The 27,822-nt window shown below is 31.3% G+C and overlaps 1 protein-coding gene across 1 annotated transcript in view; it reads right to left on the bottom strand.

Moving 5' to 3' along the window:
- Window positions 1-27,822, bottom strand: part of LOC123268346 (tRNA dimethylallyltransferase-like) — a gene marked incomplete at its 3' end in the record, with an annotated part of 170,428 nt that overhangs the window by 71,583 nt on the left and 71,023 nt on the right. Inside the window, 1 exon segment of the mRNA XM_044733333.1 lies at window positions 26,017-26,345. Within this exon segment, the coding sequence (XP_044589268.1) occupies window positions 26,017-26,345 (329 nt within the window).

The raw sequence follows: 27,822 nt of genomic DNA, 5'->3' as shown, positions 1-27,822 counted from the left end.
AACCTTTCAATCGCTGATAACTCAATCTAAAAAAATTTTTTTATGATATGAAATATTATAAGAAGTTTCCTAATTTTTCAGCGAATCAGTTAGCTTATTGGCAAATTTATATTTTGTGATTCCTCTAGTTTTAGAAATCAATAACTAATGTCACAATTTTTTTATTTAAAAGACAAGCTCGAATACAGAACCAAATGATTTACGAAGAAAACAATTCGAAGGGAGAAGATTGCACAATGAAAACAAAAATGATAATAGTGAAATAGATATTTTACAGAGTGAGAGTGATGATGATGACGGTAATAAACGAAATATGAATCCAATTTATATTATATCTTTACTTTAACTCAATCATGAAAAGAAATTTTTAACTTACAGATCAATTAAGGGCACCTGCTTTAATAAAAAAAATGTACAAGCAGCTTAAAGAAATCAAAGCTTCTCAAACCAACTTCATGAGAGATTATGCACGTGCTCGAAACAATGATGATGAAAACCAAAATGATCAGGTTCCATATATACTATGATATTTTTATGAATATATTGAGTAAAAATTATGTTTCTCAGGCAAAAGATTTAAAGAGATGATAAATCTTAACTTTACCAAAAGAAAAAAGTTAATTGTTTTCGAATTCTCATTAACTAGTTCAACTCATATACGTACATTTAAAAATATTTTTTTTTGATAAAACTATTATTATTAATAATTGATCAATTTTAAAACTGTATAGCTTCTCATATTCAACTCCTAATAAGAAATTAATTTACAGAAAAAAGTAGTTTTATATTTGATTATACCAATATCTCTTGAAGATTTTATTGTATTTCTCAAATTATACTGAACATTAAAATTTGTTTGTTCTTTTTTATTATTTTATTAAAAATATATTTTTTTTTAATACAACATATTTTTTCCTTGCAAATTTTATTATTTGTTTAAACAATTATAAATATTTCTTTTGAGATAACCAAAAACTCGTGAGGATTTTACTTAATTTTTTAAATAATACTGGACATTGAACTTTTTTAACTCCTTCGTAGGGTTATTCTGAATAAAAGGTTTGTGCTTCTATTCGAACAGACAGAAATTGATTTTCAACTGTGAATTCAAAATAATTGTTTTAATTTTTCAAAAATTTTAAACTCCGTTAAAAAATAATTGTGGAAAAAATGAGCTTTATTTTTTCGTATGTATCAAGAACCGATTTTTTCGTGGTTGGTAGCATTTAACACAGCCCTCGCAGTTTCGGAATTACTATGAAATCACAGTGAATTCACAGTGAAATCGTCTTCACCGTAAATCTACTGTGGGTTCACGGTAATTTCATAGTGAATTCACAGTGATTTTGTGCCATTTCGTCACTATGGTTTAGTGGTGGTATCACTGTAGATTCATGGTAGTCTCACAGAGATAACACCGTGAGTTCACAATAGTTCCACAGTGAATTCATAGTAATTTCACTGTGATTTCACCGTCGTTTTACCATGATTTAACCGTGACTTCAGAATGATCTGATAGTTGTAACACCGTTAGTTCATGATAGAGTTTCACTGTGAATTCATAGTAATTTCACTGTGAACTCATTGGGTCCGGGGTAAGAAAATTGTATATGATTAATATATAATTACATCTAATTTAAATATAATTATGTATAATGGTTTTTGTGATTATATATAATCATGTATAATTATATATAACTATATATAATCATGTATAATTATACATAATTATATGTAATGGTTTTTGCGATTTCGAATAATTATATATGATTAATATATAATTATATGTAATAATATGAGATGGTTTTTGCAATTTCGAAAAATTATTTATGATTCTTATATAATTATATGTAACACACACACACACACACATACATACAGACGCCGTGACAACCTCGCGGGGATAGTCAGGGAAGCTTCCTGTGACCTTCAAACGTCGAGATCTGATGAAAACTCGGTTTTTGCATAACGGGGTGAAAACAATAACTTCCCGATTTTTAAAAATCTTCGATTTTCGTAGCGGGAAGTTACAAATTAAAAAATCCAAGTAACCGATATGATTGTATAAGATTTTCGGAAATTAAAAAAAATTTTGTTGTAAATTTAAAAATTAAAAAAAAAATTTTGGAACGTATTTAGTGTGCGTGATTGCAAAATATTTTACTTTTTATGAAATTCGTAAAATCTATTTACTAGGACTTTAATAAAATTGAACTACACAATGACGCACACCAAGTACGTTCCAAAATTTTTTTTTTAATTTTTAAATTTATAACAAAATTTTTTTTAATTTCCGAAAATCTTATACAATCATATCGGTTACTTGGATTTTTTTATTTTTTTATTTTATATCTTTTTGTAAAGAAAAAAAAAAAATTCTTTTTTCTTAATAGTTTTATGAACGTGGAGTTGGCACGATTTTTTTACAGTGAAACTGTTTTTGTTCAGATTTTAGTATTTTTTGTAATTATAATAAAAATTTACAATTGGTACCAACTTAAATCTCGCGTTGGCTGCATTTTTACACGCTTTATATTAGCTTCACTTGTATGTCAGTTTGTCAGTATGTCAGTAACTCTCCGTGGGTAATCTGCGCGCCTGCGGCCTTCCTTGGTTCTGGTAGCCGTTTCTCAGGCTCGCTCTCCGAAATCGAACTCTGATTCCCCGTATTTATAATATTTATAAATAATTATTTTTTATTAGCTTCACTTGTATGTCAGTATGTCAGTATGTCAGTATGTAACTCTCCGTGGGTAATTTGCGCGCCTGAATATTTTTGATAATCAACAAATAATAGTTTAAAAAACTAAAAATCACGCTTTTATAAATAAACCAAACTAAAAGTAAAAAATAAATAATAGTTTAAAAAAACTAAAAACACGCTTTTTATAGAAAACCAAACTAAAAAATAGAAAATAAATTTAAATTAAGAATAGTGTTAAAAATTTCAATAAATGGTGTCAATAGTTATAAATATTTTATTGACAGATATGAGTAGAGTGATTATCATTTTGATAATATCTTAAAAAGCACCCCACGCTTTTTTTAAAATAAAATACATTTTTTTTATTTACACTATTATTAATTTATATTTATTGAAATTTTTAACACTATTCTTAATTTAAATTTATTTTCTATTTTTTAGTTTGGTTTTCTATAAAAAGCGTGTTTTTAGTTTTTTTAAACTATTATTTTTATAGCAAACTATCCCCTTGAAGCTACAGTTTATGTAAAAATAATTCCAACGCACCCTGGCGGGTATAGATTCAAGCTGTGAAATGTATTTTTTTAACTGTAGTTTCCCATCTATTGGAGGATTACCATTCATTTTCAAATTATTTAGTCTGTGGCATGTCACTTTTTACATCGAAAAAAAGTCAGGATCGAAATTTTTGAGCTTGCTATAGTTTACGTTGATAAAATTTAATAATTTCAAGTAGATTAATTGTTATAATTGAATATAATGAACTAATATCAGTAAAATAAAGTATGAATTACTGTTATAATATAAAATTTAGGAACAAAAAGTACCGTAGAATTAAATAAAATTTTGCAACCTCGAAATACCGTTCTGCTTACCGTAAACACACTCGGTAGTCTGGCGCTCCGTTTACAACGGATTTGAACGGAACTTGGCGCCAGATTCTACCGAATCTGTGGATGTTAAGAGCTGATTAGTTTTTAGAATTAATCGGTCAAGCCGTATAAAAGTTATTCCAAAAAAATGACATTTGGTAGAGCCACCGGAAGAACCGTCATCTTATCGTCCACTCTGCATGCTGGATACAGCCGGTAAGATACTAGAACGTATAATCCACCAAAAGATAGAAGCAGTTGTCGATCCACTCTTAGCAGACAATCAGTACGGATTTCGGAAAGGACGATCATCCCTGGACGCGATCAACATGGTTGTCGGTATAGCCAAAGACGCAATCGCCGGTACCAGATGGAAGGGGGGAACGAAGAAATATTGCCTGGTGGTAACTTTAGACATAAAAAATGCCTTCAACTCCGCCAACTGGGATTGCATCATGCAAGCCCTTCAAGAGATGAACGTACCAGGATACCTACGAAGGATAGTCGCTAGCTACTTCACAGATAGAGTCCTGAGATATGACACGAAGAATGGTCCAAAGGAGTATGATGTTACTGGAGGTGTACCGCAGGGTTCTGTTCTCGGTCCACTTCTCTGAATTGTCATGTACAACGGATTGCTGAGACTGAAACTACCAAGAAATGTCAAACTGGTAGCGTACGCGGACGACGTAGCCGTAGTAATCGTCGCCAAGCATCTTGATGAGATAAAACATATGTTCGCTATCACCTTTGAGCGAATTAACCAGTGGATGGACACAGTAAATCTACAACTGGCTAAACAGAAGACCGAGGCTGTACTTATCACTAGCAGAAAAGCGGTGGAAACGATCAATCTAAACGTCGGAGACCAAGAAATCACATCCCAACCATTCATTCGATATCTGGGAGTGATGTTCGATGCCCGACTTAACTTCAAACAACAAGTTGAACACGTGACCGCCAAAGCATCAGCAGTAGTAGCTAACCTAGTACGATTGATGCCCAACATCTGTGGCCCGAAGCAGACAAGGAGGTCATTGCTATCATCAGTAGTTACATCGGTCCTCATATATGGTATATCCATTTGGGCCGACGCACTTGAGATCCAAGAATCATGGAGGAAAGCATGTCCAGTTTACCGACTGAGCGCGCTAAGAGTAGCCAGCGCCTTTCGAACAATATCAGGGGAAGCAGTGTGCGTCATTTCTGGAACTCTGCCGCTTAGAGTCTTAGCTAAAGAAAGACGGGCCCTTTACCATCGAAAGAGGTCAACTACACTGAGCGCTGAAGAACTAAGAACAGAAGAACGGCAGCATAGCATCTCGCGATGGCAACTTGAGTGGGACGCCGCAGCAAAAGGAAGATGGACACACCGCCTCATACCAAAGATCGACGTTTGGCTGAGCCGAAACCATGGTGAAGTCAACTATTACCTAACGCAGATGTTGTCAGGACATGGGTGCTTTCGAGAGTATCTGCACTGCTTTAAGCACGACGATTCTCCGGAGTGCCCGTCTTGTCCAGGGGTTATTGAGGACGCAAGGCACGTTTTCTTTGTGTGTCCACGTTTCGATCCTCAGCGTGAGGAGTTAGAGAGGATCCTGAACTGGAGAATCCAACCAGAGACAATAGTAGATGCAATGTTGTCGAATCAAACTGCTTGGAACGCTACAAGCACTTTTGCCACAGAAGTGCTTACAGAGCTGCGTTCCATTGAAAGAAAAAGAGCAAATGACAGAAACTAGAAGGAAGGAAAAATAACACCTTAGCCACCAGAAGGAATAGCGGTAGCTGGATCCTCCCCTCACGAAGTAATGCCTGACGGCGGTTTCCATGAGGGATTAGAGGAAAGAAGAAAAGGGGTTTAGGGTTTAGTGGGTAGGGGCGTTAGGGTCGAGTTTTAGTATGACACTGCGTCGAGTCGCCACATATCCAGGCCAAACAACTATGCCTGGAATCCGTAAGAAGGATTCCCCCCCCTAAGATAAAAAAAAAAAAAAAAAAAAAAAAAAAAAAACACACACACATACAGACATACATACGGACATCATCGCGAAAACAATCAGGGAAGCTTCCTAGGACCTCAAAACGTCAAGATCTGATGAGAAATCGATTTTCGAAAAACGGGGTGAAGCCAATAACTTCCCGATTTTTTAAAATTTTCAATTTTCTTAGCGGGAAGTTAAAGATTTACTCAAAAATACTAAATTTTACAATTTAAAAAAAAAATTATTGTGTGGTTTTATGGAACCACGATGCAAATGAACTTTTTTTTGATTGTTGACATTCAACTAAAAATTTTCAGAAAATTAATCAATTTAGGGTATTAAAATTGTGTTTTTAATCCTCACTTGATAACTGGTAAATGAAATGGATCAGCCTAGGAGATGTGGCCGCGATTGTGCTTATAGTCATTAACGGATCTTAATGAAATTTAGTAAATATGTTACTCAGACGATTATCTCAAATAAGTTCAAAGATTAGCTAAGTAAGTCAGTAAGTTTAGAAATAATAGCTGTTTGAATTTTTCTGAAGATAGTGGAGGTTGCATTTTCTGTCTTGTTATTTTGTAACGGGGTGGTTAACCCAGTTCAATTGGTCACCCCTTTCCTCTTTGAAAAGGACGCCACTGGGATTTTTTACTCGGTGTCCCAAAAACCGGAGTAGCATGAGAAGGGAAGATCGGGTCGTGAGAAGTTGAGGCAGGGCTGTAAATAAATACTGAGGAAAAATTTTATCCAGTTAATAAAATTTATTGAGCATTAAAATAAATTTTATAAATTAACAAAATAACAGAACTGTTTCAACGACTTAAATCTGAATACTAAATTGTGAGAAAACGCTCACTTAACCCGGCACTTGCCAAAATCTTACAAACTAAATATCATCTAACTCTTTTTAATCCTAGACCATCACGCATCTAACTCTTTTAATCATAGACCATTACGCATCTTACTCTTTTTAATCACAGACCATTACGCATCTAAACTCTTAATAAAACTCGTCCACTGGACGTTAACTTAATTCCCTGATATTTTCTAATTATTCATAAATCTTAATTACTACTCAACTACAATTCCGACTTTTAATCTTATCATAATTCACAAAATCTTCAGCAAAACTCTTCACATGTCATTCGGTTCTACTAAATTTAATCACTCATAATTTTTTACAAACTAACTTCATTTCTCAAATCTTCTTAAATAAATTCTTACACGATTATTCTTAATTAAACTCAATTTCCAGATTAACTAAATTTACTAATTCACCGAACCTTCTTATCGAATTTCTCTAATAAATTATCCTTCATTTCAATCAATTTCTTAATAAATTCATTTAGCACTTTTCTAAATTAAATAATTCAATTAAATTTAGCCACCGGCCTAAATTTTATTTTTCTAAACTTAAAATACTATCATAATCTACTAAATTTAACGCCTGCGCTTGTTTAATGCAAATAAATCTTACTACATTAAAATAATCACGAAAATTACTAAGTACTGTATTAATTCATTCATTAAATTTTCTGCTAAAATTTTCAATTAATAAATTCTACTAAACACGATAAATTATATCATTTTCCCATCTCCACCCAATAATCTTTACCAAATTCACTAATTCAACTTCCTTAACGAAATTAATTCACTGATTAACAAAATTAAATTTAATTTAACCCACCGGCCAAAATTTAATTTTTCTAAAAGAATTACTAAATATCAACTGTTATAATCCTACGCGTCTTAATACTAATTTTTGATCATGGAACCTTCTGGAATGAGCTACACTAACTTAACTGCGCAGTTCATTCCTTATTCGATATTCTTTTCTTTATGTCTTGAAAATTATTAACTAAAATTTATTTATTATAGTCAACAGGCCTATAATAAATTGCTGATTAATTTATTTACGGTATATTTATAAATAATCTATTAATTTCATTCTTTTTAAATAATTATCCAGTGATCAAAACTAGCTAAATGACCTTGGCAAATAAAATTCTAAAGTAAGAAACTCGCTAATATAAAATGGCTACTCGAGAAAATTCAATTTCAATTATTTCGGCCTCTTAATAAATTGAATAATTAAATTGGCCTAAAATAACCAAAATTCCTGAGGGCTTAAACTCGGTGCTCCAGCGATGAACTTCTGTCCCAGCAAGAGAAATGGCGGGATCAGCTCCTCTGCGTTTGCTGACTTCCAAGGTCCCAGAAATCACAAAATTTACTCCCAGCTTTCAATCTTATCCTTGATAAATTATCCTGTAAATTCCAGAAAATGAATATTTAGAATAAAACAAAGGCCGCCAGCCAAATGGCCTAACGACGAAGTAATTTTATACAAGAAATTCAAGACACTAAAATTTAATCGCTCCGTTCCTTTCGTGAAGCCTTATAAAATCAACTACTTACTTATAACAGATAATATCCCATGCTGGACAAAAGTTCGCACTCGTACTCCCAAAATTGACAACTCAAAAGATCCACTTGTCACGACGACCGGCGTTTTTATAACCTCCTCGCCGTGTTCTCGAACTTTCCTATTGTTTGGCTCCCACGCATCATTTTCCGGAGACAGCGGTGGGGACTCAGCGATGTATACGACCCGGTGATGAGTCGTACAACTACTTAGTCGCGCTCGGAAGGTAAAGAGTAGCTCTTACTCACCGCGACACGATAATAAAAATTAAGTCCCCGCGGGGATTAAAATTCCCTGTCACAATTTTTAAAGAACATTTAATTGAAATAAGATAGCTTATTATTTAAGTTATAATTGTTTTGGCGCGTTCAGATGAGTGAAATTTTTGAGCTGCGCGCGCATAATGTCCCAAAAAAGCGACATGATGAAGTTTGCCATCAAATATAATTAAAAATATAGGTTTCTTTTACTGACTATAGTTAACTTATAAGTTAACTCATATACAGGGTTGTCGAAAAGTATCCATCGAAACGTTGTTATTTTTAAATTCGATAGAAATACCATTTAATATGAAATACAGAGTGTCCCAGAAGTAACGGACGCCATTGTAGCATCTGATTTAAAAAATAATTCTGAGACGAAAAGTCCTTAGCCATTTTTTAATCAGACGCACAGATAATTAATTATTAATTAAAATAATGTCCTTTTAAGCGTTAGAGAGAGAGAGCACCAGTGTCCAGTCAAGTGCGTTCCAAACGAAGACGCTTGCACGTGTGAATGTGTAAGTAAATGTGTGTGACTACGTTAGCTACAGTAGCTAGTTAGTCATACAGTTAGTTGTGTCTTTGTTTGCCACATACTTTACTGGACACTGACGCTCTCTCTCTAACACATAAAGCGACGTTACTTTAATTAATAATTAATTATCTATGCGTCTAATTAAAAAATGGCTAAGGACTTTTCGTCTCAGAATTATTTTTTTCATCAGATGCTACAATGGCGTCCGTTACTTCTGGTACACCATGTATATTATTCATATTATTAATTAATTCTAAAAATGGTCAATTAAATATTTTACTTTTTATTTAACTTGGTAATAATTTCTTTTTAATTAATATTTTTTTAAAAATAATAACAATTTCATGAATTAAAATACTTGAAATAAAATATAAATAGTGTAGTAAGGTAAAAGCCCTAAGCAGCTGCTCATGTACCAGTACATGCTCACTCCATGTATTTGTATATCTATATTCACAAATATAGATATACAAATACATGGAGTGAGCATGTACTGGTACATGAGCGTCTACTGGGACTCTAACCTTACTAGTCTAGTCAACAAGTTCAAAAACGTGAAAAATAGAGATAAAGGTCCTAAAAATATGAGCGATGGCTCATTCGATTCGGAATCACCTCTAGAAAAATGTTTTTGAAGGATTTTGGTGCAGGTAAAAAATTGCAATTGTTATTAACAAAATAAGATGGAAAAAAAACGATATTTCGTTTTTTGTTAATAACTCGAAAAATATTAATATTTAAGCAATTTTGAAAAAAGCCCGTTAAAGAGGAGAAAATTTCCAAGAAAAAAGTCCGTACTCCCGGAACTCTATCTCCATTATTTATAATTTTAATTTGACGTTGAAAATAGGGCTCCGCGCGGCTGTTACGGCATGCGCGCGCCGCCGCTAAAGAGAGCTCAGCAATAAAAATAATTTTTTTATAACATAAAATGTGATTTTAAAAATTTGAAAAAATTCTAGTATCTTCTTAACACTTGAAAGAATCGAGCCGCGAAGAAAAAAAAGTTTAATCACCATTTTTGAAAAAGTTATCTAATTGTTAACTAACAAATTTTTTCCCAATCTCCGTTGGCATAAACAATGGGATAAAAGGTATAAATAATTGGCCTATAAATTTTAAACTTCGTGGAGCCCTTTTGATATATATACTTTATAAGATCCTGCGATAAATTTTCATTAAAGTTTATTAATTTGTTAATTATGATTTTTATAACTATTGAAAAATTAAAAATCTAAAAAAGTTGATAAAAATTTTTTTTCAACTAATATTTAGCTATGCCTGTTTTCACATTAAGCAATGGCAGTAATTAATATAGGTTATGAATTTTTACGTAATTTGTTTATAAAATTGTTTTAAACAAATAGAGAAATTCAATATTTTTGAAAAATTTTTTTGCTATTTGGTTGTCCACAAAAATTATGATTTTTAAAAAAAAAATTTTTCTTAATTTTAATTTTTAATTGTTTAAAAACGATTTTTCATATTTCGATTGTTTAAACAATTAGTTAAGAAAAAATTTTGCTTTTAAAAATCATAATTTACACTTTTAAATAGTTTGGCAAAAAAAATTTTTTTATTAATTATTTAATTGTTTATTAGTTTAACAATTTGTTATAAACAAATATTGACCAACGTTATATTTTTTTCTGAAGCAGAAAAAATTATAAAACAACCATATATAAAAAGTTCCAAAAAATTTTCTTTTATTTATTATAATTAATTTTAATATCATACGGTACGGTAATTATCGCCACTACTTGATTTGTCAATTAAAAATTGATATATCTTTTAAACTATCAGAGATACGATAAAGGACATTCAGGTCTTTTTTATAGAGAATGAATTTTTCTTTCAGATGGATCTAAGATCAAGTTCGTATCTATTGTTTATTAGCTATTACATGCATTTGTTTATAAAAATTCTGTATTTTTTTGACTTTTTCGTATCTTTTGTGATCTTTAACTTGTTAAATTATGCAGATACAGCAAAAAACCTTCAAACAATTTTGTTAAGGGATTAATTTTCTAACATATTAATTGTTAATCATACTTTTATTGCTAATTGTTTAAACAATATACTTACTGTGTTTGGTGTTCATTTGACTGGAGCTCCGTTGAACATAAATGTATTCTATTTTATTATGTAAAAAATCAAAATTCTTTTTGTGTATATTATTTAAAATTGTTCCCGTGATTTCCTAAACAGTTTAATAGACTTTTCATCGAGATTCTACTTATTTATTGTAATTTTCATCCCAAATTTCTTGTTTTTATTTTATACTATTTTATTAATCTATTTAAAAAATAACTTTTTTTCGGTTAAAAGTATATAAGATTTTTTATAATAATGAATTAAGGTGGTTGAATAATAATAAAATTTGTTCGATTACATTTATTATCTTTATTTTTATCCTTTACAGTATTGCAAATAGTTTTACGGTTTTATTTTATATTTGACGTTTTCTTTTTTTTTTCAAAGGAGAAATTCGTGAAGTACTTGGCTCATCAACGTTAGAAGTCCGAGAGACTTCCACCGTTTCTTCAACTGCATTATCCTCTTCTATTTGATCTTCTTCTTCCTTTTCTCCTTCTTCTTCTTCTTCTTCTTCTTCTGAATCAGTATCATCTAATCCATAGATCGATCGTTTGAATTTCTCGTAAGCTAATCGTTTTGTATTTCGCTTTTCTAACTCTTTTTCCGAAATATAATCAAAATCATCATCATCATCTTCTTCATCTTCGTTGGCGTTTTCAGTAAGTTGAACCAGGTCAGTAGCATTTGAACAGCTCTCCCCTTTACATTCTTTACATGCTCTAGTACACTTCATCCCAGCTTTTTTGCAACTACAATTTTTGCTGCAATTTGAAGTTGAGCAGCTGCAGTGTACCAGTTTCAGTAAATCTATTGGTGCCAAAGGTTCTGTGGTTCTAATCGGTAGAAAGAGAGTTTCTGTTTTCTGCCATCCCCAGTCTTCAGGATTTTTAAATTACCAAGCCATGTCTGCACTTGATAATAAGCTCTTAAAGAATGTTGATGTGTAGCAGAAGCTGTTGGTGGTAAAGTTGCCAAATTTACTGCGGTAGAGTTTGTGACACCAGTTGAGAAGCGTTCGATTCTGCACTGGTTAATCGTATCTTCTTTAGCTGCAAATAATTTCAGCATAACTCGCTCTCCAGCTTCTTTTATCTCGCTGACTGACGATTGAGAGTTATAAAACTTTTCTACTTCCTGTTTCAAAATTGGGTCTTTCTGGATGCATTCCAGTAAGCTGTGTTTACCTTTTCTAAAGATGGAACTTACTGTATCACACCCGGTGAAAGCATGGCTAAATAGTAACAAATTCTTAAATTTAGCGTTTTTATCAGCTTCGTAAATTACATCTGGTGTTTTTAAAATCTTTGGCTTCCACATAGCTATATATTTGTCACTAGGTGCTAAATCGATAATCATTGCAGCCAAATCCACATCTGTGCCTATCACGATAACTTTTTTATCGAACTTCTGTGTTAGTTCTATTGCTGTATGTACTATCAATACATCCGCATCTTCAATTGCTTGGGAAACAGTGAAGCTATCTTTTTGTTGTAAATAATTAATTAGATACTCAACAAATCTCGACTTATTTTTTAGATTTAAAAGGAAGAAGTCTTTATTTCGCGGAATTGGCATATCTTCAGTAAACTTTACCTCTGGAGAAATTTTATTTCGTACTCGTCTGTAGCGCTCATAAGATTTGACCCCAAAGTTGTCGATGTTATAACCATCAAAAACAATTGTAGCATTCGCAGAGTAATGATTGCAAACGTATGCTGAATAATCCTCAAAGACTTTTGGAAATGTTCCATCCTTACGCCAAGTAACTTTATGTAAGAGAAATCCACCATCGATGACGTAATTGTACTCAGAAGGGTCTGGTTTAAAGAATTTTGTAGACTGAAGAGATTTATACAACTCAGACTTATTACTTTCTCTCATTAAGCCTTTATCATTAAATAAGCTCATAGGGAACGGAGCAAGTTCGTGAAGTAAAGCTGGTTTTACAATGTCTTTGTTATTAATCATTGATGCTACAATGCGTTGAAACAAAAGTGTAGTATTGACCGTGATTGGTTCTTCGTCTATTATACAAAGTGGTGTTGTCTTTACAAGAGTTCTCACACAATCCTTCCTACTGAACTTATATGAGTCCGCATTAGCTCCAACCATTTTTGCCAAACTTTTCAGACCTTTTTCGATAGCTTTATGACAATCAACAGTTGAATCGCCGACTAATCCAGTTGAAAGTGACATAATTTTACCTGGTCTTGAATCAAAGAGCCCATGTTCTAGAAGCCAGGTCTTGAATGAACGAACATCTGCCCTATCTTTACTCCGACGAGCGAACGTGAGATCGACATGTTGATCAGAGGTAGCACATCTCGAATTGCTAAACGATTCAAGCTGGTCCATTATGTCGTAAGCATACGGCATGCCTTGGATGAATCGTGTTAAAACACTGTCTGTTACAGAACGCCCATGAGTTACTGATTGAGCACCAGTTTTCAAAACTCGCATCAACGTTTGCTCGATTGTCATGTCTGGCCAAATTCCAGACCAAGCTTTGTCCGTACGCCTTACTGTAAAAAGCCCTTTTTCGGTAAAAGTTATAAATTCGGAAGGATCCATCACATTTTTCAAATCTGACATATCTGGTAGTATATTCTAAAAACATAATTTTTAGAACAGAAAAATAAAATACCACTACGAAAAAATAAAAATTTACGAAAATTCGATAATATTGTCATAAGAATAAAGCAAAAACAGATATAATGTTTAAACAATTAGCAATAAAAGTATGATTAACAATTAATATGTTAGAAAATTAATCCCTTAACAAAATTGTTTGAAGGTTTTTTGCTGTATCTGCATAATTTAACAAGTTAAAGATCACAAAAGATACGAAAAAGTCAAAAAAATACAGAATTTTTATAAACAAATGCATGTAATAGCTAATAAACAATAGATACGAACTTGATCTTAGATCCATCTGAAAGAAAAATTCATTCTCTATAAAAAAGACCTGAATGTCCTTTATCGTATCTCTGATAGTTTAAAAGATATATCAATTTTTTAATTGACAAATCAAGTAGTGGCGATAATTACCGTACCGTATGATATTAAAATTAATTATAATAAATAAAAGAAAATTTTTTTTGGAACTTTTTTATATATGGCTGTTTTTATAATTTTTTTCTGCTTCAGAAAAAAAATATAACGTTGGTCAATATTTGTTTATAACAAATTGTTAAACTAATAAACAATTAAATAATTAATAAAAAAAATTTTTTTTTTGCCAAACTATTTAAAAGTGTAAATTATGATTTTTAAAAGCAAAATTTTTTCTTAACTAATTGTTTAAACAATCGAAATATGAAAAAATCGTTTTTAAACAATTAAAAATTAAAATTAAGAAAAATTTTTTTTTTAAAAATCATAATTTTTTTTGGACAACCAAATAGCAAAAAAAACTTTTCCAAAAATATTAAATTTCTCTATTTGTTTAAAACAATTTTATAAACAAATTACGTAAAAAATTCATAACCTATATTAATTACTGCCATTGCTTAATGTGAAAACAGGCATAGCTAAATATTAGTTGAAAAAAAAATTTTTATCAACTTTTTTTAGATTTTTAATTTTTCAATAGTTATAAAAAATCATAATTAACAAATTAATAAACTTTAATGAAAATTTATCGCAGGATCTTATAAAGTATATATATCAAAAGGGCTCCACGAAGTTTAAAATTTATAGGCCAATTATTTATACCTTTTATCCCATTGTTTATGCCAACGGAGATTGGGAAAAAATTTGTTAGTTAACAATTAGATAACTTTTTCAAAAATGGTGATTAAACTTTTTTCTTCGCGGCTCGATTCTTTCAAGTGTTAAGAAGATACTAGAATTTTTCAAATTTTTAGAATCACATTTTATGTTATAAGAAAATTATATTTAGAGCTGTGCTCTCTTTAGCGGCGGCGCGCATGCCGTAACAGCCGCGCGGAGCCCTATTTTCAACGTCAAATTAAAATTATAAATAATGGAGATAGAGTTCCGGGAGTACGGACTTTTTTCTTGGAAATTTTCTCCTCTTTAACGGGCTTTTTTCAAAATTGCTTAAATATTAATATTTTTCGAGTTATTAACAAAAAACGAAATATCGTTTTTTTTCCATCTTATTTTGTTAATAACAATTGCAATTTTTTACCTGCACCAAAATCCTTCAAAAACATTTTTCTAGAGGTGATTCCGAATCGAATGAGCCATCGCTCATATTTTTAGGACCTTTATCTCTATTTTTCACGTTTTTGAACTTGTTGACTAGACTATTACCTATTACATTTAGGTATCTTTTTATTGAGTTCATAATTTTTTAATACAGGCTTAATCATTTTGCTTATCAAATCTAGTAATTCTATCCGAATTTTTTTAAATTTATTTTATAGACCATTTTAATAATTTTTCGGAATTTTATTGAAAACAAAATCTAGTTTTGTGCTACAATATTTGTAAGTCTTTTAATTCATGTAATTAATATTATTTTTAAAAAAATATTAATTAAAAAGATATTATCAATAGGTTAAATAATTAATAATGAACTATTTTATGATACATATATTTTAAATAAAAAACAAACAAAATAGCGTGGAGCTCTGGCACAAATGAGTAATAGTCTATACACTACACGGTCAGCTGCTGCGAACTATAGGCGCCGCCATATTGGCCTTGGCTGCTCTGACGAGCGTCTTTCACTTTATCCCTACTCCGTGGCCGACCGTCACGCGACATGCAACACAGATGAAAAAGTTTGAGACGATGTAATAAAAGTTTCACTTTAAAAAAATATTGTGCCAAAAAAACAATTAATTTATGATAACTGATTTGGTGAAATATTAATTTTCATTTTGTCTCTAAGGTTATGTTCAAAGTTTAAGAATAAAAAGAAATTTTTATGCAAATTTTTCTCTCTATTGTCTACTAAAATTTTTCAATTGTCAAATGTATGCTTAATTTTTTATTTCATGAAATGTCGCTTTACCCACTTTTTGTAATGTTACTATAGGGTCATTCCATGTCAAATCGACCAATAGCTGGAATCGACCCCTTTCGATTTGGATGAATTTTGGTCAGAAGTTTTTTTTATTATAGAACGAAGTTCTACTAAAAGAAAAAAAATAAAAAAATTTTTTTCGGAAGATATGCAAATTCAAAATTTCGCGATTTTTCCAGTTTTTCAATTTTGTTTTTGCAATATCTCGAATGCTATTATAGATACAGGAATGGTATTTCGTTTGTTTGAAAGGGAACACTTGGGGCTATTGAAAAAAAAATTTTGAAAAATGCCAAATTTGTCGAATTTTGAATTTTTGAAAATCGTCAAAAATGAAGAGCGCCATTAAAATTTTGGCTCAATTTTTTTTGTATGATACCTTGTACTGATCTTAAAAGATCCTGAAATTTTTGAAAAGGTGTTTTTTTTTTTCAAAAATATGAATTTTTTGATTTAAAAAAAAAATTTTTGAATTTCAAAAAAAAATTTTTTATTGTTTTTTGCAACTTTTATATAAGGTAAAGTTATGCAGATACATAATATTGTAATTTAGAGTATTTAAAAATCGAATACACGACGTGGAAATATTAAATAATAAATTAATTTCAACTTTTTTTTTTTTTTAGGCGCGCACTATTATTATTATCTTGAGACATTTTATAATTTTTTATACAATATCAAAATGACACAAATATCGTACAACTTTATTAATACTTAATTATAGTTTCTTGTAACAATGCTTATTTATGCGTAACACACACACACACACACACACACACACACAATATTATATAGTCACTACACTCGAAGTATAATTTAATATTATTATTTAATAATTAACAATTTTAATTTAATTAACACACTGAGCTAATAATGTGAACAATATTAACAAAATAAAATATCGTTAGTGTTAAATGTTAGAAATAATAAAACGACGACAGACTTGGATAAGAGAACGAATCCACGATCAGAAGGACAGAAATCCGTTATCGCTCACTGTTCGGAGAGAACTAACTATTCTCAAACTTATTTTTCAATCCGTAGCTCCTTCAGATAATTATTCTGAAAATATACACAAGCTACGTCCTGCAATTGTAAATCCCGATGATTTACACTTAGGTATTGTTATCCCTTGATTGTGGCTACGTTAGACCCACAGATGTGATCTTTCGAATCCGAGCCTACCGCCATAAAAGACTTAAGGAAAGTTTTACTAAAATTTACTTAGCAGATTAAATCATAAAATTAAAATACTAAGTTTTATTTTCTAGCTATAAACTAAAAGTGCTTAGGATGTTTCCAGCATCCCTTGGAAAAACCCAGCTATTCTCATCTCCGACATATATTAGCGTTCAGCTGACTGGTCACAATTTCAGTTACATTAATTAACCGAAATTGTTTTTAATAATTTGAAATTAAATTTCTTAATCAGAGCTGTATTCATAGCGATACTAAGTAATCCAAATTCTCTTATGATGCAATTTTACACCTTTTTCTCTACCAACATTTTCATTTCAAGCAATTTTTTACTAAAAAATAGTTACTACCGTGCTATTTTTTTATTACTTAAATAATAAATTTTAAAAATAGTAGATTAAGTGGAGAAACAAATTTGTTTGAAAAAAGTATATACTCACATTCAATGAAGAAAGTAATATCTACGAAAAAATGATGACATCTACACAGAATGAAAGGTTCACTTCCCTGATAAAAAAAAAGTATTGAGACAAAGAAAAAAGTATTGATTTTCTAATCAATCCAATACTTTTTAATACTTTTTTCTTTGTCTCAATACTTTTTTTTATTCAGGGTTGAGCCAAGAAAATATTTTTCTTCATAATTATTTACTTGAGCGAAAAAAAAATTTTTTTTTGACACAAGAAATTTCACTTATTCCAACAAATCAATTCCCTTGCTTTAAGAAATACGTTTCTTGATCCAAGACAATTTATTTAAGTCAAGAAAATTTTCTTGTTTAGAGAAAATTTCTTTCTTACTCCAAAAAATTAAGTTCTTGACAGAAGTAAATTTTCTTGTCTTGAGAAAATTTTTCTCTTGCTCCAAAAAATTAAATATCTTGATAGTAAATTTTCATTAATATTTCTATTGACTAACATGTCAAATGGGAAGATCAAATAATATTGAATCATTTTTTTTCATTCAATATGTATAATTGCACGCTAAAATAATCTAAAATGGGTATCAAATATTCAAGAGAAAAATTTTCTCAAGATGAGAAAATTTTTTTCTCAGCTGAAGTAGGTGGCGCTGCTTCCCTAAAATATCTAAAAATCTTGATCAAATATAAAAATTTCTTGTATCAAGTATTTATGATAATTTGAATTAAGAAAAATTACTTCCACCAAGAATAGAATTTCAAGAAAAATTTTTACTTCGGCCAACACAACTTCGGCCTTCCTTCAGGCACCCAAAAATTTACTTGAGCCAAGAATTTTGTTCTCCAGTCAAGAAATCTTTCTTTCTGTGTACAGTTACTCAATAATTATCTATTTATATCATATAGTTCATCGATGTGTGTTTGAAAATAAGTTAACCAAGAGTATTTGGCATATTTGTAATAATTATTGACATTGATTGAGCAATAATAGATGTTTTTATTGATAATTTACATCTGCAAATATGAGCATTGTCCAGAAAGGAAACGGTAAGCAATTACAACTGGTCATATTTTTTAATAAAATAACATCGATCGCGTTATCACAATTTGAGTTCTAGAAAAGTACGATGTTAATTAGTAAATTTTTTTATAAATCCAGTAATTTGTGATGCCACCGCCGAAAAATGGCAAACTATTATATGGAACGTCTTATTGGATATCTGAAAAGTAGTCTCGGATGGTGTCTCGGATAGCTTAAGTGGAAAAGCCTTTGGCGCGTAACCAACAGAACCAGGTTCGAATCCAGGGTTATCCGAATTAATTTATCAGTTACCGAAGGATTTTCACTGAGTGGATCGCCCTTTCGCTTTATCCTTTCTTCTCCCCTTCCCAAAATTTGTCGTAAAGACAAATTACTATAATAAATATGCTTAAAACTGTTCTTTCTTGTTAATTTGAGTGATATATTTTTACAAATATAAATAATGCTGTGAAGCGGGAAAGAATAGGAGTCCGTAAGCACTCCGGATATTAGCTCTTCGAGCTCAAAAGTCTGATAGAAGTTTGATAAACCACTGTTTTTTGAATTTTCAAACCGCAATAACTTTCGAATGAATCAACCGATTTTTACGCGGTTGGTGGCATTCTACGCAGTTTTTGAAACCTCATAACGGATTTTCAAGTTTAAATCGATCGAACGAGGAATTTCGAAGTAATTCCAAAAAAACACTTTTTTTGAAATTTTTCATTTTCGATAACTCTCGAACGAGTCAACCGATTTTGACGGGACTGGTAGCAATCGACGTGGTTTTTTAAACTTAAGAGCGGAATAGTTTTTGGAATTGATCAGTGCAACCGTTTAGAAGTTATTCCAAAAAAACGATTTTTTGAAAATTTTATTTTTGAGATTTCTCAAAATCTAGCGAACCGAATTGATTCAAATTTTCACGAAATTTAATGGCAATGATACTCTTTGGATCGCCACCTATTTCGATCCGATCGGTCAAGCCGTTCAAAAGTTATAAGAAGTTTACACACACACACACACACACACACACACACACACACACACACACGGACACCATCGCGGGAATAGTCAGGGAAGCTTCCGGTGACCTTAAAACGTCGAGATCTGATGAAAACTCAATTTTCGCAAAACGGGGTGAAACCAATAACTTCTCGAATTTTGAAAATCTTCGATTGTCTTAGCGGGAAGTTAAAAATGAAATTCCTAAATAAAGCCGTTTGTAAAATTAGCGAGTTAAAAAATTGGAATTATTAAAATAACGCTAGCTTTAAAATAGCCGAATTAAAAAAAAAAGAATTATTATTAAAATTCTTCCAAATTAAAATGTAAACCAGTTGAAAAAAAGAAATATTTAAAAAAATGAAATTAAAAAATTGGAGAATAATTAATTTAGCCGATTAAAAACCTCGCCACGTGAATTTAGCCGATTCTAAACTTGGAGATTAATAAAATTAGCCATTTGTAAACCTCAGGATTCTTAAAACTAGCCGTTTCCAAACCTGGCGATCATAAAAAGTATCATTTATAAACCTCATAATTTATTAAATAAGTCAATTATTATTGAAGTGAAACTTCTTTAGAATCGTTGTGATTTCAAACTCGATGAAACGAAAAAATAAGTCCATAGAGACACAAACACATAAATGTATAGGATTCAGCCGACGAGAGAATGAGATAGAACACATTAGACGTTCTCGGTCTCCTCTTTGCGCGACTCTTCCTAGCATCCCTACTATCGTCAACTAAACATTGTCCATATGTATGCTCCTGTGTAGTGGGATAGTCAGTATATCTATATCTATATCTTGCTCCAGGTCCGAGCGTTCTACGTGTTATGTTAGTATGTGTTTAATACATGTGTTTGCGCCTGCGTATGAGTAAGCTTTAATAAAAAGCAAGCGTGTTGATTGTTGATGCATTTTTATTTGTGTGAATATTTTAATTTTTTTAATTTTACAATTATGCCAAAAACTACCAGATCAAAAACAGTAATTGACGCTGTTTTCCAAAGATGGTTATTATTTACAAGTGGGATCAATCCAAGCTAAGCCATGTTAATTTTTTTTTCTTATCAAATTGAACAATTTTTTTTTTCAAATTGTTCATTTTTTTATGTACTTTTTAAAAAAATATATATCTAAAACATCAAAAAATGGTCAAATAGAAATTTTATCCAAAAAAATGAAAGCCAAAATCTTTTCCTTTCGAAGACAAAAAAGCTATCGAAATCAATTTTTTTTCTTTCACGACATTTTTTTCTTAAATGCGCCGTAAAAATAAGCAGAATAAAAAAAATTAAAAGGTTTTAATTTTTCACTTAGTTATGGCCCAAAATGGGGTTGACCCTACTTGTAAATTATGACCCCAAAGATATATAAATCAAATTGAAGCTAGAGCATTTGTTTCCTATTTCAGTTACTATAAACCTCTCGTGTCATTTGTTCAATGTGAAAATATAGAGACTTAATGTAATATATGTAATATAATTGTTTACATTGGGCTCGTTCAAGTTTACTAAGCTCTTGGGAGATCTTAGCAGATCATGTACCAAAAACTAAAAGTGACTACATTCTCTCTAAAGAATATCTATAAAAAAAAACAATGCAAGTTATACTAATCTAAGCTCAGTCCAGCGAAGAACTTAGTAAACTTGAACAAGCCCATTAAAATATTAAATAGTTTTTAGGCTCGGTGAAAAATAATAAACCTTACATTTATCCTAATACTCCTGACACTCTATATCAATCTCTCTCTATCTATCTCGATCTCTCGTAGCCTACCCTTGATTGAAAATACTAATTAAAAAGTATTGAAAATGATGAGATTTGAATTGTTTTCAATAATCCTAATACTTTTTTTAAGTATTTTAAATATACAGTTTACATGAAGAGATTGTTTATTTTTTTAATACTTTTAAATGAGTATATTTAATCAGGGACTTTTCGAAAGTTTCACTTCTACCGTGTGTGACTTGCACACACACACATTTTTTTATTATATAAGAGGTATATAAGAGATTTCCCCCTCACTGCTGTCTGTGGATGGTATTTCATTAAATCTACACTCCGTTAGGTTAAGATGACAAAAAGTAATAATTTCGCCAAATTTTAATTCTGTTGGAGCTGTAAATGAAAAGTTTAATTTCTTAACGCCCCTGAATGATCCGTTGTGGGGTTAATTTCTTAAAATATAGCTTAAAAGTATGAAATTTTTTTTATTAACGCCCCCGCAACCCTTCTTGCGGGAGAAGTTTCGTAAAATTGGTTTCTTAGCTAACCTCTACTCGGCAAAAGGAATATTCCTCCCAAATTTCAAGTCTCAAGGGTTTATGGTTCCAGAGATATAGTGATAAGTCAGTGTATAAGTGGGAACCTCTCATACAATAATAATAAAAGGCTTTTTTTTTTATATATATATATATGCGCTCTAGTGCTGTAATTGGAAAACTACCTTAATGAATTATGAGGTTTATAAATGATAATTTTTATGATCGCAAGATTTAGAAACAGCTAGTTTTTAGAATTCTGAGGTTTACAAACAGCTAATTTTATTAATTTCCAAGTTTAGAATCGCTAATTTTATTAATTTTCAAGTTTAGAATCGGCTAAATTAACGTGGCGAGGTTTTCAATCAGCTAAATTTATTATTCTCCAATTTTTTAATTTCATTTTTTTAAATATTTCTTTTTTTCAACTGGTTTACATTTTAATTTGGAAGAATTTTAATAATTCTTTTTTTTTTAATTCGGCTATTTTAAAGCTAGCGTTATTTTAATAATTCCAATTTTTTAACTCGCTAATTTTACAAACGGCTTTATTTAGGAATTTCATTTTTAACTTCCCGCTAAAAAAATTGTAAATTTTCAAAAATCGGAAAGTTATTGTTTTCACCCCGTTTTTCGAAAATCGAGTTTCATCAGATCTCGACATTTTGAGGTCCGAGGAAGCTTTCCTGACTATTTCCGCGGTGACGTCACCGTGCCTGTATGTGTGAGTGTAGATGTGTGTGTGTGTGTGTGTGTGTGTGTGTGTGTGTGTGTGTGTGTGTGTGTGTGTGTGTATGTAAATCTCGCATAACTTTTGAACGGATCATCCGATTCGATCGAAATAAGCGGCGTTCTGAAGAATTGCTTTGCTCCTAGAATTCTGATACTAATTTTTAGAATTTAAGTCGATCGATTTTGAGAAATCTCAAAAATAAAATTTCCAATAATTCGTTTTTTTTGAAATATTTTTTAAACGGCTAAACCGATCAATTCCAAAAACTAATAAGCTCTTAACCTTAAAAAACGACGTCGATTGCCACTAGCCCGGTCAAAATCGGTTGATTGGTTCGTGAGATATCGTTGTCGAAAAAAATTGAAAAAAATGTTTTTTTTCAGAATTTCTATGAAATTTTCAGTCTGACCAGTTTACGCTTAAAAATGTTTCAAAGAACTCAAAAAAACTGCGTTGAGTGCCGTAAACTGCGAGAAAATCGGTTAATTCATTCAAAAGTTATTGCGGTTTGAAAATTCAAAAAATAATGTTCTATAAAACTTCCATTAGCCTTTTGAGCTCGAAGAGCTCAAAATCACAGAACAGCGATTTATTTGAGCTCGGAGAGCTCAAACTTATACGAAAATTATATTTTTGAGCTCGAAGAGCTTAAAAAATAAGTGAATTGTTGAGCACTTAGGTATGGAGGTAGCGGGAAGTTGCAGGGATGGCCTTTAGGGTCAACCGTTTTCCTAATTTTTTTTAACATGGACGTTTCTCATTTTGTCAAATTTTATTATAGGCATAAATTATCTTTGAAATTATTTTTATTTTTCTTATTTTAGTGATATCGTTGTTTACGTTTCGCTAAATTTACAAACGGCTAAACTTACAGATTTCAAAGTTTAGTGTCTAGAAACAGCCAAATTCAGAAGTGGCAAAAAAACTATAAAGATAGAAACCTACCCGAATTAATGCACGCGATTGTATGTGTGTGTGTGTGTGTGTGTGTGTGTGTGGGGGGGGGGCGGAAAAACTGCTCTATGGATCGATCTGAGAATTTACAGGGTTTTCAGGGGTACACTGAGGTGTAAAAATTCCTACAATGTCTAGCTTCCCCGTCAATATTTATTAAGATACAATGTAAGATAAAATAAGACAAAATGAGAAAAAAAAAATTTACAAACAAAATTTTTTTAATTTTCGAATTTTTTTTTTTTTTGTCGTTCTTTTCATTTATATTTACTGATGAGCCGATTCAAAATTGAGAGCAAAACGAAAGAAAAAATCAATTTTTCATTTCTATGAAGATTACGCCACGATAATGGATAAAATCTTATTCCTTTAATTTTTTTAAAATTTTGGATACTAAAGTCGAAAAAACTGCTCAATGGATCGATCTGAAAATTTATAGGGTTTTCAGAGGTACATTGAGGTGTAAAAATTCCTGTAATGTCTAGCTTCCCCGTCGATATTTATTAAGATGCAGTCGATTAACCAAAATAAGGGAAAAAGTCACTTTTTTCAACTTATTCAAACCGGTATCGTACATAGAAAAGATTTTTTTTTTAGTTTCCAAAACTGTCCTTTTTTTGCTGTACGATTATTGGTTGCAGAGATATTGACGGTTAAAGACATAAGCGTCTTTTTTTGTCTAATCTCGGATATCTTCGCGACAAATAGTCGTATCAAGCTAAATAAAAAATAAAATTGAAGTTTAATAAACAGGCTATCTGTTCCATAAGGTCGCTTTGTCTGGAAACATTTTTCCTAGCCCGTGGAGCGAAAAAAAAAAATTAATAATTTGGCAATTTTTTTTTTCGCTCTATTTATTCTAGCCCACAGAAATTAGTCAGTTTTATCCAGTTTGGCTGTGCCAACTGGAAATTGATCAAAAAATGATAATTTCTTGAAATTTCGATACCAAGTAGGTTAATATGAAATTCTAACAAGTATCTAATGGCGGTCTCAATTTGTTTATAAATAACAGATAAACAAAAAAAAAACGTAAGTTAAAAATTAAATATCTCTGAAACTATTGATCTGGCGGGTTAAGTTTTCACATAAAATTTGTAGAGCTTAAAAAAATCTACAACTTTACTTTTGGGTAAATCCCTGTCAGACTGATAGTTTATTATTTATTAACAATCGAAATTTCATAAACGAATTGAGCTAGCAACCTGAAAAATCAGCCGATTTCATTTTTGTTTTTTTTTTCCACATATTTCTGGTAATAAAAGGAACATTTTTAACATTTTTCAAAATTTTTATCTCAAAAATTTGATTTTTAAACCGCTTTTTTTTGGAAGCCGATATCTCCGAAACTAAATTTACTACAGCACTCGCACCTATTCTCAAAAATCTAGAATTTAATTACGAAAAACTTGGCTATTTTGAAAAAAATTAATTTTTGATTGGGGTCAAATAATAGCGAGTTGAACGCAAACGGATTTTCGATAAAGCGAGCGCGTTCGCTACCCGGACTGATGGTAGAGAGGGAACTCAACAGTAGTGCTCAACTGTTATCGGCTCCCCAAGCAAGGTACAACTGCTTGTTACTGTGCTTGGGGAATCGATATCAGTATTTCATATTAACCTACTTGGTATCGAAATTTCAAGAAATTATCATTTTTCGATCAATTTCACAGCCGATTTGGCTAATTTCTGTGGGCTATTCGGATCAACTTAAAACCGTAATTCCTAAAAAAATTTTGACCTCAAGATTAGAAAACTATAGTCTCGGAGCTTTAAAATGCTTTTTTCATTCCTGCGATACGATCATTTTCCGCTGAAATACAGCCCGTCAAAAATCTAAAAAAAATTTGCATTTTTTTTTATTCCTTTAATTTTTGTGAGTAGTGTATTATTCTGATAGATATTAGTTTTTCATAACGTTCTTGGAATCTTTTTAATACAAAAAAAAAAATCCCATCACGGAAAGAACAAGATTACACTGGATAACATTCCAGATTATTCCAGCGCAGGCGCTAAAAAGAACATAGCGCAGATATCACTGGGTATAATTCAAGATTCTACTGAGTATAATCCAAATTCTACAGGATACAATCTCGGATTATATCCAGTGAAATCTTACGCAATATAATCAGAGTTTTTACTGGGGGAAATGGAAGATTACAATGAATATAATCCATATATCACTCAGTATAATCTGGATTGTACTAGCTACTATCTGAAATTTCTTTTCACTACAGATGTCACTGAGTATAATCTGGAATGTTATCCAGTGTCATCCTGTTCTTTTCGTGATACCGTCTGTGTAAAAGTTTCATTTTTAATTGCAATTATCTCTTGTTTGAAGAGATAAATCGATTTCACATTTCAACCGCTTACGGATTATGCACTTGAATACCTATCATTTAAGTTTCAAAGATGTTTTGAAATTTTTTTGCGTGATCCAACTACCTTAAGCTAATATTATCTTATTTCAACTAGAAAATCATGGGAATTTTATGTTTTAAAATCGAAATTTAAATAATCATAATGAACTTACCTGATAATTTTTCTTCTGTTATTAGGATGTAAACGTCGAGCCATTTCCGGATCTACTGATGCTAATTTTTTATGCAATGTTTCATTTGAATGCTCATTATCATCGTACTTCATTTTTTTTAAGGTCACAAATCTTTTGTCTGTATCATCATCATTCAATTCAAAATCATCATTTATTTGACTATCGAAAACTTGACTATCGTGTCTCTTTTTCGACATTCCAGACGCTTCAGGATCATCAAGAAGAATATGCCAGAGTAGTGACTCAATATAATAATTTGTGCCTCCCACGATGATAGGCATTTTTCGCTTAACTATTAAATCGTTCATCTGAATTTATTAAGAAAAAATCGCCAAAGGTTTAGTACTTTGTGTTATATGAAAAAAAAAAAAAAAAACTGTTTGTAGTGAATATTTAATGTTAAAATTCATGTCAGTTCGTTATTCAATTTTTGTTATGTAGCATCAAAAAAACATTGTAGCGTCGAATGTTAAAAACACATTCATGTGTACTAGTCACAAAAATTATGAACAGTTAAACACTTTCCAAATTTTTGAGAGAATTTTCAACAAGTTGTACTTTTGAGACAAACGGTCATATAGATTATTATTTTTTAAAAGGTTGAATTTCGACATTTCTAAATATCTGACTGGTAGTAATAATTTTCTGAATTTTAGTAAATTTAAAATTTCCATAACGGAACTCAATAAATTATTTCTTACACGGAAAAAAAATATGGCGCTGGTAGCTATCCAGTGCTTCGTGAACGTAGTATTGTGATAAGTACAAAACAATTTCATTATTTTCACGAAACTTCGAATCCTGGCTACCACGAGTCAAGTGTATTGTGAATTTGTCAATACGTATGAGGTAAAATACCCAGTAGTTAAACAGTTTTCAAAGTAAAACGTATTAAATATATAATATAGTGTAATATATTAAACGAATCTATTAATGCCCAAAAACAAAATCTGGAAAATCTGGAAATCTTCGAGCTCAAAAATTTGATAGAAGTTTGTAAAACACTATTTTTTGAATTTTCAAATCGCAATAACTTTTGACTGAATGAACCGATTTTCACGCGGTTGGTAGCATTCGGCGCAGTTTTTTAAGCTTCATAAAGAATCTTCAAGTTCAAATTGATAGAACAAAAAATTTCGGAGTAATTCCGAAAAAACACTTTTTTTTGTTTTTTGACCGGATTAGCGGTGATCGACGTGGTTTTTCAAGCTCAAGGGCGGATTAGTTTTTGGAGTTGATCGATGAAGCCGTTTAATAGTTATTCCAAAAAAACCACTTTCAAAAAAAAATTTTTTCCGATTTTTTTTGAGATTTCTCAAAATCTATCGGTCCGAATCGATTCAAATTCAAGGGAAATCTAAGTTTGAGGGAACTCTTTAGAACGCCGTTTGGTATATTCCGATCGGTTTAATCGTTCAAAAGTTATAAGCGATTCACATACTTTCGACACACGAAAGTAGTGTGTGTGTGTGTGAAGCGATTCACACACACATACACACACACACACACACACGCACACACACACACACACACACACGCACTCCTGCGGCAGAGGAAAAACTGCTACCAGGCGTGTCTCCCCGTAGCGGATGGGAGAACGCTCGCTGTCTATGGATGACACTAGGTCTCTTAGTTGATGAGGTACAGAGGGTAGGAGCCAAATAAAATATGCTCCCTGGACGAAACCCCCCCTTTAGTCCGGAACCCGAGTCGATTATTTCCGACGATGCGGGCTACGGCTGATGTGAGCTTGCTCTACCGAGGTGTAAGTTGCAGTAGCGGATC

This window comes from Cotesia glomerata, linkage group LG7, assembly GCF_020080835.1.
Source record: "Cotesia glomerata isolate CgM1 linkage group LG7, MPM_Cglom_v2.3, whole genome shotgun sequence".
Lineage (NCBI taxonomy): Eukaryota > Metazoa > Arthropoda > Insecta > Hymenoptera > Braconidae > Cotesia > Cotesia glomerata.
This window is presented reverse-complemented; position numbering and strand designations above follow the sequence as displayed.